Here is a 12364-nt window from a genome sequence, read left to right as displayed (position 1 = left end):
TAGTGGTATAAATAAAATACTTTTCTCACTTGCAAATCAGTTTCAGTCACAGAGATCATAACTATTGATAAGATTATTATAGAAGGTGCTGGTTAAAATTCATAAGAAATACTGTCTCCCTTTTTAGACAACATATGGGAAAATTCATGTACCTCCCGTGTAATTTTTTTTGTTTTTGTTTTGTTTTTTCAGTTCCTGACTTTGGCGTAGGAGAGCTGCAGAACTCTCTAGACAAGTTAGAGCATCAACTGATCCAGGCAGATCGCAAAAGGAGACATGCCAAAAAAGACGACTACAATATCGAGGTGCTGCTGGCGGTGGATGATTCGGTAGTGCGATTCCATGGGAAGGAACATGTACAAAACTATGTCCTGACGCTCATGAATATAGTAAGTTTAGACAATGATTAAAGAAAGGCAATTCATGTTAGCAATTCTGGAATTTAGTGAATAGGAGGATCTGATAAAAAACAAATTGCTTTATTTCTTCTCGATTTATAAGATCATTGGAGGTGCAGTTATCAATATTATTGTTTTAAAGTAGATAATTAGCTGTTTCTAATGGAAAAGAATATCATTAAATCTATGCCACTGATTTTGTACTAATGAGAAACATATAGATGACTGGTAATGCTGTTTAAAATAATTTTAACTGAACTAAATATTCCTCAAAAGCAGCCTTAAATTGTGAAAGAAGACCTGCCATGAATAAGTAACATTACTTATAGGGTTCAATTTGGATGGAGTATTTTTATGTTAAACTCCTTTCCAGGCAGTAGACTTTGATTTGATATATTGTTGGTTCTCTAAGCTTCTGTTAGCTTAGCAAGTGACTCACAGAAGGCCAGAAGAGGAGCAGCACTGAGGACAAGTGTTGATGACCACAAAGCAAGATCCACAAGCAGTAAAAACCCATGAGCTTTCTTATATTGGTACAAGCTGAGATAAGAGATATGGTGGTTTATAATGACAAACCAAGAAATCCAAAAAACAGACTTGAAAGGGAGATTTCACTTTCTGGTATCCTTAGAAATGCATTGAGTTTACAATATGTACGTTTTTCAATGGAAATACAGTAGTATTCTCTTCAACAGCAGTAACAGAAGAACGATAGAACCAAGTAGTACCCACTTTTGGTAACCGCTTATGGGCTGCTTAAAAAATGTCAGTCTTGTCATTAAGAGTTCCACCAGCTCCTGCCACCCTAATCAGATTAGTCTGAGAAAATCCTTTGAGTCAGATTTTCACAGGGAGCTGGTTTCACTCTGTAACAGTTAGGATTTGTCACCTGTAGGGTGGTCTGATTAGCAGCAGTAGGCCAATTACTGACTTGACTGGGGGTTGAGCTAAGAAATAAGAAAAGCACCACAAAGTAAGGGGTCTGATTGTGCTCTATAGAGATGGAATTTAACACACATAACAAAAGAGAGATCTCAATGGATTTCAACAAAGACTATGTCAGCTATTCTTTGCTGAAACTGAAAACCCCACAATTAAGAGCTTTACCCTGTGCTGTCATTACTGGAATTGGTGTCCACAACATCTGCCTGAAAGAATTAGCAAGTGCAATTTCTTAATGTTTCCAAAACAAAAATACATGTATCAAATGAATATGTTCCCATTTTCCCCATTTCTAGCATCTCATCTTTTACATGGAGCCCTTGGTTTTCAGGACTGTCATTTTAAGCATAGGGTTTTCTTCACCCTGATGTATCCTGATTGTGGACTGCATACTAAAGTGATCATTCGTTTTCTCCCTTAATCTTAACTGATTGGTCTAAGGAGGATGTAAGACTGCCCAGAGGTATTTGCTGTCTCAATTAGATGCAACATCACTGCACTTATGGAAACAGGTATTCACTAGTCCTTCAGCAAGTATTATAGATTGATAGAAACTTAGAGAAAACAAAGTACTGTACAATAGTTGTTTGCACATTAATCCTTATATACTGTATTCACTCCTTTAGCAGCAAGTTTCAGGATTCCACCCAGCACCACTTTCTTAGTGCATCAAAGCAAGGTGGCGTTTGCAGGGAAAATGCTAATGTGCAGTATGATTTATAAAAAAAAAATGTAACTCCTTTGTAAATACCCTTGTGGTGCTGCAGTCTTAAATGATCCCTCCAGGGTTCAGGATTCAGATATCTCAGTAGGTTAATGTTCCCATCTGGAGGAAGGAGAATGTCATCCCACCTGCGAAGGTTGTACCTTCAGGGCACGATAACTGAACAAGGCAGAATCTGCTGTCCTGACAGGGACACAAAGATAGCTGGAGTGCTTTTGCAGAATGGGTATTTTATCTTACTTAAATCATTCTATTTATTCTTTTGATCCAAGAGTGCACACATGGGACCCGTAACCTGCCCGAGACATAGCGATTGCATTTTAAAAATGGAATTCACATTTAAGCCTACATTATAGTGCTTCTGTTCTGTTTTTAATCCAAAGCACACAGATGCCCACAGGGAAAAACAAAGTACACAATAACAACATTTCACAGGAATGTAGTATTTTATTCTGCTTCATTCTTGGCACAGGGCCAATTAAATAATGAAAATATGCAGGGCACCGTGCCTTGTATCGCATCCTTGAGTTTGTCTAGGCAGGAATACACAGTAAATGCACAAGCTCAATACAGATCTATACATTCATATTAAAATGCAATGCATTGACTAGACCAGTTTGTTTGTTTATTACAAAATTAAACTGAAAGCTTTTTATAACCTTGATATTATCATTCCAAAGGCCCATCTGCTTTTAGCATCCACCACTTTGAGTTTCATTTTATTCTCAGTTTACAGGGGAGCATTTTGGAGTCAGGCATTTTCATTGTCTGTATTTGGTAACTTATGTTGAGCAAATGTCCTATAATAAAGCTCTGGAATGAAGAGTAAATCTCATGTTTGTAAATTCATGTAGATAATTTCACTGCACAAAAAAACAAACAAAAACAAACAGTAACATTACATTTAAGTTGGCATATAAAAGAAAAGCAGAAATTGCTAATAGCAAGCGCATTTAGTCAAAATCAAGTTTTAAAAATAAGTCCATAAGTTGTTCTCAGTTCTTAATACCTGGCTCTTTAAAGGCCCACATAAACCCCTAAATATAGGTCAACATCAAAATTAGGCTAGACATTTCTGACAGATGTCAGGTGAAGGTTGGCCAGACTAATTAGGGACAGTTGAAATGTACTATTATAAGTTGAATTGAATGAGTACTTATTATTATTTAAAGATTACAAACCGGTATTTTGTACTAATTAGGCAAAAAAGGGTTTGACCTTATATGACCACAGTGAAAAGAGCATAACATTAACAGTATTTGTTGGTCAGAAAAATTAGAATAGGTTTATCTATAAATAGAACAGTTTTAATTCACAATCTAAATTGTACGGTTCTGGCGATTATTTTCCAATTGAGATCTTCAAGTTTCTGCAAAATATACAAAATGAATGTTTTCACATATGATATACAACACCTTAACATACATTTGCTATCCACTTAATGAAGCATTTTGGTGATATCCTCACAGAATAAAAATATGGGACAAAATGCTAAAATAGTGATGAAGAATGCTGAAAGACACATAGTTACTTTGGTGGGAAACACAGCAAACTTAGAGTCCATATTGATGGTCTTCAGAAGAACAATCATAAAATGTATGTTTTTTATCATTTTATAATTATAACTAACAGACTGCTGTGACATAATTGATAGCTGAAACACTTCCAGATCTTATTATACATCTGTGGAAAGAAACTAAATGCACCTCACTGGGTGTTCAGCCATATGGATGTATGAGTCATGATTTGAGTGAGGCCAAGTCACTCATTAGCTGAGGTCATTAATTCCTCCTCAAGGATATGGATGTGCTGTGTATTCCAACTTTTTCATATATATATATATAAACCCTTAGTAAAAAAAGAATGAAAGATGAAAAAGGAAATTCTGAACCTAGATAAAGTGATAACATTGCATCTGATGTAGAATTGTGCAATATTAAAGCCTTTTATCAGACAGTATAAGAAATTCCAAGCATAATGTACTGTAGTCACTGATATCAATGTGGTACAACCCTCAGAACGGCCCTGGTGTCAGATTACTGAATCTAAAGTTGAAGTTTCTGTTTTCATGAGTTTTTTTTGTTACTAGGGATACACCAGTGACTCAAGGAAATGTATACAAAACTGTCCTTCTAACACAGAAAGGCTGAAATGGACAATGTATTATTGGTGTAGAAGTTAATCAATGCTTGACATTTATTTCATTTTGAAAGGCTGCTGTTTTAAAATACTGTTTACAACATGACTTAGAACAAAAGCACTTTTTCTGTTTAATAACAGTTCATTTGAACTAGAGGGTTAGAACTATACTTTACAATTGTCTATCTATTTTTTGATGTAAATATCACAGCAATTGAATAGTGGAGACGAAAAAGTATTTAAGTGCGATTTCAGCAGGAATTATGTTAAGATGAGAATATGGTTCTAAGAGGGATACTTTTTCTAATGTGTTATCAGGGGAATATCCAGTGCTAATACAGAAGGGTAAATATGATTAATATAATGGAGTATGGGACATATATGGAGATTTCAATTTATCAATTTCAATTGAAACCTAAATAAAACCTAGTGTCAGCACAATAAAAGTGGGATCAGTCATCATGTTAATGTTTCTAATAAGAGTTAAGAATATAGTTTAAAGCATTGGTTAGCACTCCTATATAATTTCTTTCAGGTGGATGATGCAGAAGTAAACATGGTATGTTTAAAATTCTATACATTGACATCCATCATATACACACACAGTACGATCAAATCTGTTTTTTTTTTTATTAGCTGCTGCCTTTAAGTACATGATGATAGACACCATTTCCTGTTCCTTTGTTTTGGAAGGTGCAGTATTTTTCTGGGAAAATTGGATTACATTTTGACATGCTTCCTTTCTTTGTGTTGCTAATACTGGGCCGGAAGAGTCTACCTTCTCTTAAACAAAAGAATGAAACTCTGGAGCCATAAACCACAAATTGTAACTGTTGATTGATGGGATAGTCCTCCTGATTTGTGTAGACAAGTATAGAGATTATTTAATTGAGATAAAAGATGTGCAAATGGAAAATGTATTATTTTATTTGAATTCTGGTGCCCTGGGGAATAAGTAGACCGGGGAAAAAATGGATCGCCATCTAGAATTTAAAGGGGAGGTTCCATTCTTTCTAAGGTTTACGCCTACTAGTACTACGTCCGGGGAATTAGTAGATCGAGCTCAGGGAATAAGTTGATCGGATATATTCACTAAAAATAAATCATTTAAAATTAACTTTGTAAGTGTCATTTATATGTCTGTTTGTTTAACAAACGTTATAGCAACCTGAGATGTTTTTGTTACATATTTAACATGTAAGCAGTACTGTAAGGATAGGTATCCGAGCGATTAGCAAAAAGTTAAAGCACGATTTTCAGTCATTGAGCTCCATGCTGCGGTTACTAACTTAGGCCATGATGCACAGCAATCACTGATACACTTGTATTATTATTATTATTTATTATGTGCTTTGTTCTTTCATTTATTTTTACAGACTTTTATTTTCCAACCCAGGTACATAGAAAACTCCTGTTCCTATTCAAACAAAAAAAACTAAACATGTTTACTAATTTAGCTGTCATGTTTGATGACTTTTTTTTATCTATGTTATGTACAGGCTTGACTCCTTCACATGTGTTTTACTTGGGTAATGCTGCTGATTTGTTTCCATCAAGCTTATACTTATTACAAAAATGGCATTTAAAGGGACTCCCGAGTGGCACATCCGGTAAAGGCACTCCACGTGGAGTGCAGGATGCGCCCTATAGTCTGGACGTCGCCGGTTCGAGTCCAGGTTATTCCATTGCCGACCATGGACTGGATCTCCCAGGGGGGAGTGCACAATTGGCCGAGAGCCGCCCTGGGAGGGGGCTTAGGTCGGCCAGGGTGTCCTCAGCTCACTGCGCACCATTGACCCCTGTGGTCTGGCTGAGCGCCTGCGGGCTTGCCTGTAAGCTGCTCAGAGCTCCGTTGTCCTCCAACACTGTAGCTCTGAGGTGGCTGCATAGTAAGCCTGCAGTGTGTAAAGAAGCGGGCGGCTGACGACACCAGCTTCGGAGAACAGTGTGTGTTTATCTACAGTAAATGCAAGGGTGGTAGCGATGAGCTGAGCCTAAAAATAATTGAACATTCTAAATTGGGAGAAAATAATTTTTTTTTAAAAATGGCGACTACTAAATAAAAAATAAAAAATAAAAAATGCATTTAAAGTGATAATAGCCAAGGCTTTAAAAACATAATTTCTTACTTCTCATTAGCACAACAACAATCTCACTTTATTTTCCCATTTATCCTGCCACAACACTGTAAGTACTGCAAGATGATAAACACTCAGTTTCATGCTTGACTTCAATTCTTGTGTTGCAGGTACCCAAATTAAACCTGCCCACTAATGTTTTATGCTTGCAGAACTCAGTGGGGTCAGGTGCTAATGAAAATTTGGATTGAAGAGCTTTGCGGATATTGGGCTCAATATCATCATCAGCTCATTTTTTATCTCAAAGGATAAAAACACTATTTACAATTCTAAAAACTTCAGAATACTCACAAGCACCTAAATTAAACACATCTTTATTTATGGTTGTGTTTCACTATCTGAAAAAAAAAACTATTTAATAAACTAAATAAACGATTTTGAGTAAAGCTCTGAAAATCATGAAAAAAATGAGTTTAGCAGGAGAAATGGGCTTCACCCAAGTTATTGGGTTCCTAAATTAACTTAGTAAAATGTATGTTTCTAATACAGAAATCAGATTTGTGCTTTGACCACAGACCACATGCTTTATGTAGTTCCATAAAAATGTATTTGACATAACCCTAAATTACTGGCTCCAGGTTAACAAAATGCTGATGTTAGTGTTTCATTGTCCTGTTCTTTTATGAAAATAATTTCCACTAATAAAAATGTACCCGAGGGTTGGGACTGATTACAACAGCGGAGAATGCAGAATGAACTATTATTTCTCAAGCAGCTAATCTTGAGAGACAATAAAGTGATTCATAACTGCAGTGAACATGTTAATACCAGTGAAGACCAAACCTTTAAAACAAACAGAATGTGAGTTCCCTGCGCCTGAACCAAAAGATGTTATAGAAATAATGAAGCTTTTATACAAAACTACAGGTCATACTGGACTACATGTTCTGAAGTAAGCACACTGTTCCTCCGCTGGAGTGTTCATCACCCTGTTAGTGTAAGCAGCAGCAATTAAGATACGACTCTCACTCAAAAACAGTTTGAGCCTCTTTATGCTTGTGATGTGTAATTAAACTCAGGTACTTTATGACTATAGTGAAACTTAAATGAACTAAAGTGAGGATGAATTAGTGGCTGCTTAAAGTCACCTATTCAAAGTGTATCTGTCTGTGCCTGTGTGTTGTCGAATTTCTTTCCGCCACGACTTGGTCTGTCTTCCACACCCCTTGAGCAAGAATAATGAGGTCTGCAGAGTCAGGTTTCTCTGGGGAAAGGATCTCTCAATGTCAGCCTTCCTCGCTGATGTTGTTTATTATTTTTCTACTACTGCTTCATTTCGTATTTTACTACTGCGGCTCCTTCACGTGAGGACATATGCTCAGCTTCTGATTCTCCTTTTCAATGTCAATACAGCCGTTGCCTATTCTATAACCCTTTTACAATTTAAAGAAAATTCTGAGTTGGTCTCTTCAATAAAATAAGTAACTTCATGCTTGTGTTTTTGTTTTAGGTTAATATTTGCATCACGGTTGTACACATGGAGGGGGGTCATGAGAGGGGGTGGAGGTCATTTTTTCTATTCTTAACACAGTTTATTTTTCATTTTGCATTTTCATTTTGCAGATGGTTGAAGATAAACTTAATAGGTCATACAGCGGTAGCTTTTCAAAACTTTGTAATTTAAGATGGTATAATAGGCAGTCCTAAGCCTAGATTCCACATCATATTGCTTAATGTTTCTTACAGGTGGATGAAATTTACCATGATGAGTCCTTGGGAACCCATATCAACATTGTGCTTGTTCGTATGATTATGGTGGGATATCGCCAGGTAAGTTTTAATTTACATTAAATAGTATATGTAGAATTAGCTACTATTGGTTGCAGTGAATTAAAAGCATGTGTATTTTTCTACTTTTATGTCTGAATAATTTGTCAAATTTTCACGTAGCTGTAATAACTGTGATTGTCCCTTGATACAACACAAGAACAGGTTTCGGAGGTCACAAGATTGCAGTGCTTTAACAAAAGGTAATGAGGTCTTACACCCTATAGACCAGGTCAGCTCTTATAAGTCAGTCTGTATCTCTCATTAAGAACAGAATCCGTTGGCAGAGAAGTGTGATACAGACAGGTTGGTATATACTGTACATTTAAGGCTGTATCAGGAGGAACACCATTGTAAAATGAAACACGATATTGCTTCTTTTTAGCAGGATCTGCTGCGAGCAATTGCCTGTAAGCTGCTCAGAGTGTGTGTTTACTTGGATGTAGACTGAGATGGATAGGGCACCCTGAGGGTAAAGCGAGCACAAGACCTGTTAGAGTCTATGTTGAAAAAAATAAAAATACTTTGAAGAATTGACTCACTGCCAGCCAGCACTATTGACTTTTGCTTTTCACTGGCAAACATCAAAGTCAACTTAGCAAACTTGGACTTAAACTGTTAGCTGACCTGATAGGTTTCTCAAGCTTATGGTTTCTATGATTCCTTTATACTTTTATGGCTAAAATTAATCTGATAAACAGTAAAACAATATACTCTGTTCTTCAGAAATGCCTGCATTTACAATTAAAATCGCTGGCTATTTTGAAAACTTTATGGATGGGTGAAACACTTAGTATGGTGGGAGTTAATGTCCCCTCTGTGGATGATCAGACAATCACAGGTGCTATAGAATAATTGTGAATTGGACAATTGCTGGAGACAGTTTTAAAGAGTGGTGATGCCCCTAAAATATCAAGTCAAATATAGAAAACAGTTTAAAAATCACAATACAAGCATTATAGATAAGTGACATTTGGAGGTTACCTACATTTAATTAACCTGAAAAATGCATACAGTTTTTGGTTTTGGAGGTATATCCTCTTTAATTAATTCTCCTTTTGAAAAAATTAAAGTCCGGTTACAGGCTGTGTTAAAAAGTCCAATGGGGACTTGAAATGCCAAGTGTAAAAGTGTCACCAGGACTCTGAACCACTGTGGCAGCACACACAAAAAAGCATTTAAGTCACTTTGCAGGTCATGATCTAAGTCCATCTTGTGTAGGTCAAAGCAACACATTAATCCACGTTGCCCCCCAAAGCCAGTTTTACACAGATTATTGTTAAGGGGACTACCAGACAAGTGGGCCCCACCCCCCCAACTCGAGCTTTAGCACTTGAGGATTAGGGTTTCCAATGTCTACAGTACCTCACTGCATGCCAAAATAAGTAGAAACATGCCGTGAACTACAAGAACAACAGGAGCTCAGATCTACTAAAATGTTTTTCACTACAGTATGTATGATTCCCCCATCCCCCCCCCAACTCAATTAATTTCCTGGCTGTGGGAACTCTGGAGCAGACTGACACGTGACTACCTGCTGTGATTTAAGACGGTAGTTCAGATTATGGTACACTGGATTGACAAATGTATAAAACAACAGGAGAAATGGTGCAGTATTTTGAATTGATTTTATATGACAGAAATTCATCATTTGTATTTTATAACTAGATTCATATTACTAAATGACATGTAGTAGATGCAAGCATGCTTTGAAGATTGAGATTTGCAATTTTTTTTTTTAAACAGCTAGTTTCTTTTAATTTCAGTAACAGTTAGGCATATCATGAACTGCGTCTGATTTATTGTAGTATGAACATCCGTTGTTATAAGCACCAGAAATGTAATGTTTTTGGATACTGCTCAAGGTTGTTTGGTTATGGCAAGGACTTTGTTATTCTCCCAGGTAGCCTATGTACATTGTTTCATGGAACATAGCTGGGCGGTTAGGTTGCACCAAAAGGCCAGATCTGTCACGTGACAATAGGAGGTTAGATCACCTCTGAAGTTCAAAGACACCATAGCTCCGTTAATCGCAGGTTTTTTTCCAGTGCTCATACTGTGATGGATGAGTTTCTCAGGCTGGCGAGATCAGAGGAAGGACACTCCTATACATTCTAGTGTGACTGAGCACACATGGGTGTTCCTGACACTGAGCTAAAAGCTCACCTACTGAATGTCAGGAAGACCAAAATCAAAGACACCAACACAAATCTGTCAGTGACCAAATGCGCTCCCAGGAGATTCATTGTCACAGTACAGCTTTGGTAAAAGCAAGCATTTAGGACAAATAGAACTGTTAGCTGTCTTTCAAATATTAGTTTTTTTCATCCAGAGTTATTGAGGAATAATCTGTCAGCAGACATTTTACAAAACGTTTAGCATTGGAAATGGGTTATAGAATTGCTAACAAAAGTTAAGAAATTACGTATTCCAACCAGCCTTGAATAGGGAAGTCATGTGAAAAATATCTTTAAGTAACTGTTTTTCTATCAACTTGGTTTACATGGTTGCCTGCTGGGTGACATTTTTGTTCGACTGTCACTCTGCACACGATAAATCGAGAGAGGTCAGTTGTACTTTGCTCCCTTGAACAAAACAAAGCAAGGCTGACCTAACAGTTTGAATGCTTAAGCTAACAACAGAGCATGATAGAAAGGATTGGTCTGGTATTCCCGTTGATTAATGTACATGGGAAAATATGCTATATAATAGAAAAAAAGTTAAGTTGAAAAAAATGCACCTATTCATAATAAACATATTTCTGAGGTTAAGTACCTAAGTAATACTAGAATGCTGAATGTGAGACAAGAATGAAGGTTGAGACCTTCATTCCGCTGGACACTATTTTGTCTAAAATGTCTTGTAATGGACAGTTCAGTGGATGAGCATGTTCAATAGCATATTATACAGCAGGAAACAGATTATTGAGAAATGTGTGAGATAAGTGGAAAGTGAACCAGATTCCTCTTTAAAGAGTAAGTAGTGGGGTTCTGAAAAATATAGCATTACCCATCCCCAACTGTTTAAATAACGTACCTGTATTTTCTTTTCACTGTTAACATCCTGACAACTTTTTACATTTATAACTTTAAAGTCTGTTTCAAAGCTCTTTTCAAAATGGCTGCTCTAGTGCACTGATAGTATAAGGATTATTGCCCACATTGTCAAACAAGTAACACAGCAATCCATGATGTGGTACGGAACAGAAAAGCCAGTGCACTCGTCATGTTTTTTTTTTTTAAATCGCTCTTCTTGCAGTGATTTAGAGGAAAGATCTCAAACCCCAATGAACTAGAGCAGCCATTTTGATTATAAAAGTTGTCAGGATGTTAACAGTGAAAGGAGAAATTACAGGTACATTGTTTAAACAGTTGTAGCAACACGTGGGGACATATAATGCTATGTTTTTCGGAACCCCGCTACTTAGTCTTTAAGGAATTATAAAACAATGTTTTTCATGGTGATCTGCTGACTAAAAAGCAAAATACTCATTTTAGGGCAGACGCATCATTAGTGATGTTTTTTGGCAGAACAATTTGTCAACACTACAGCCAACAACAAAGCGCACATTATCATAGACAACAGCCATTCATCAATGTAGAGGAAACAACAATCAGCTGACTTTTAAAGAATAGTATTGTGTTGGAACATTTTCTGTTTGTGGGAATGTTTTTTTAACTTGAAATTATATGAGTAGATGCTTTGAAATTGTTTCCCACAATCAAGGAGACTCTTTTACTCCCAAACGTTTTTCTTTTAACCCTTTGCAGACTGTGAAGATTCTACCCTTATTCAGATCCACCTGACGTGACCTGACTGAGAACATGTATCAGTGCAAAGTATACAGTATTATACCTTTCTAAAAGGTCTACAGATTTTTAAGAAAACCAGCATTCACTCTATGAAGTATACCATACGTAAAAAATACATTTAGAAATGTCCTCATAAGTGCAATTTAGTGATCTCCAATCTAAATAGTGGTAGCCACAACCCTCACGAACTAGGATCTGAAAGAATTTTACAAATACCATGCATGGTTTTGATTTTACACAGAATTGGTTAACAGGTGCGCAGGCTCATCTACTTCGGATTCATTTCTAGAATCAGTGTGAATAAGTTTGTCCAAGAGATTTTCCCCTTCTGTCATCCCATCAATAGTTTCTTATTATTATTTTGTTTTCTTTCAGGTTGGTAAGCCTTCTTGGTTAAATAGAGAGATTTAGTATGCTTTCCAGTAATTTGTGTGCTTTGAAGCC

At 36.5% G+C, this 12364-nt stretch overlaps 1 protein-coding gene across 5 annotated transcripts in view; it reads left to right on the top strand.

The window, feature by feature from the left end:
* LOC117414646 (A disintegrin and metalloproteinase with thrombospondin motifs 3-like) overlaps positions 1-12364 on the top strand; it is a 55671-nt gene that overhangs the window by 23970 nt on the left and 19337 nt on the right. For all 5 annotated transcript variants that reach the window (XM_034024408.3, XM_059026394.1, XM_059026393.1 and 2 more), the window contains 2 exons: positions 193-389; positions 8028-8111. In XM_034024408.3, coding sequence (XP_033880299.1) covers positions 193-389; positions 8028-8111 — 281 coding nt within the window. The remainder of the gene's footprint in view (positions 1-192; positions 390-8027; positions 8112-12364) is intronic.

Source organism: Acipenser ruthenus, chromosome 7 (assembly GCF_902713425.1).
Source record: "Acipenser ruthenus chromosome 7, fAciRut3.2 maternal haplotype, whole genome shotgun sequence".
NCBI lineage: Eukaryota > Metazoa > Chordata > Actinopteri > Acipenseriformes > Acipenseridae > Acipenser > Acipenser ruthenus.
This window is presented reverse-complemented; position numbering and strand designations above follow the sequence as displayed.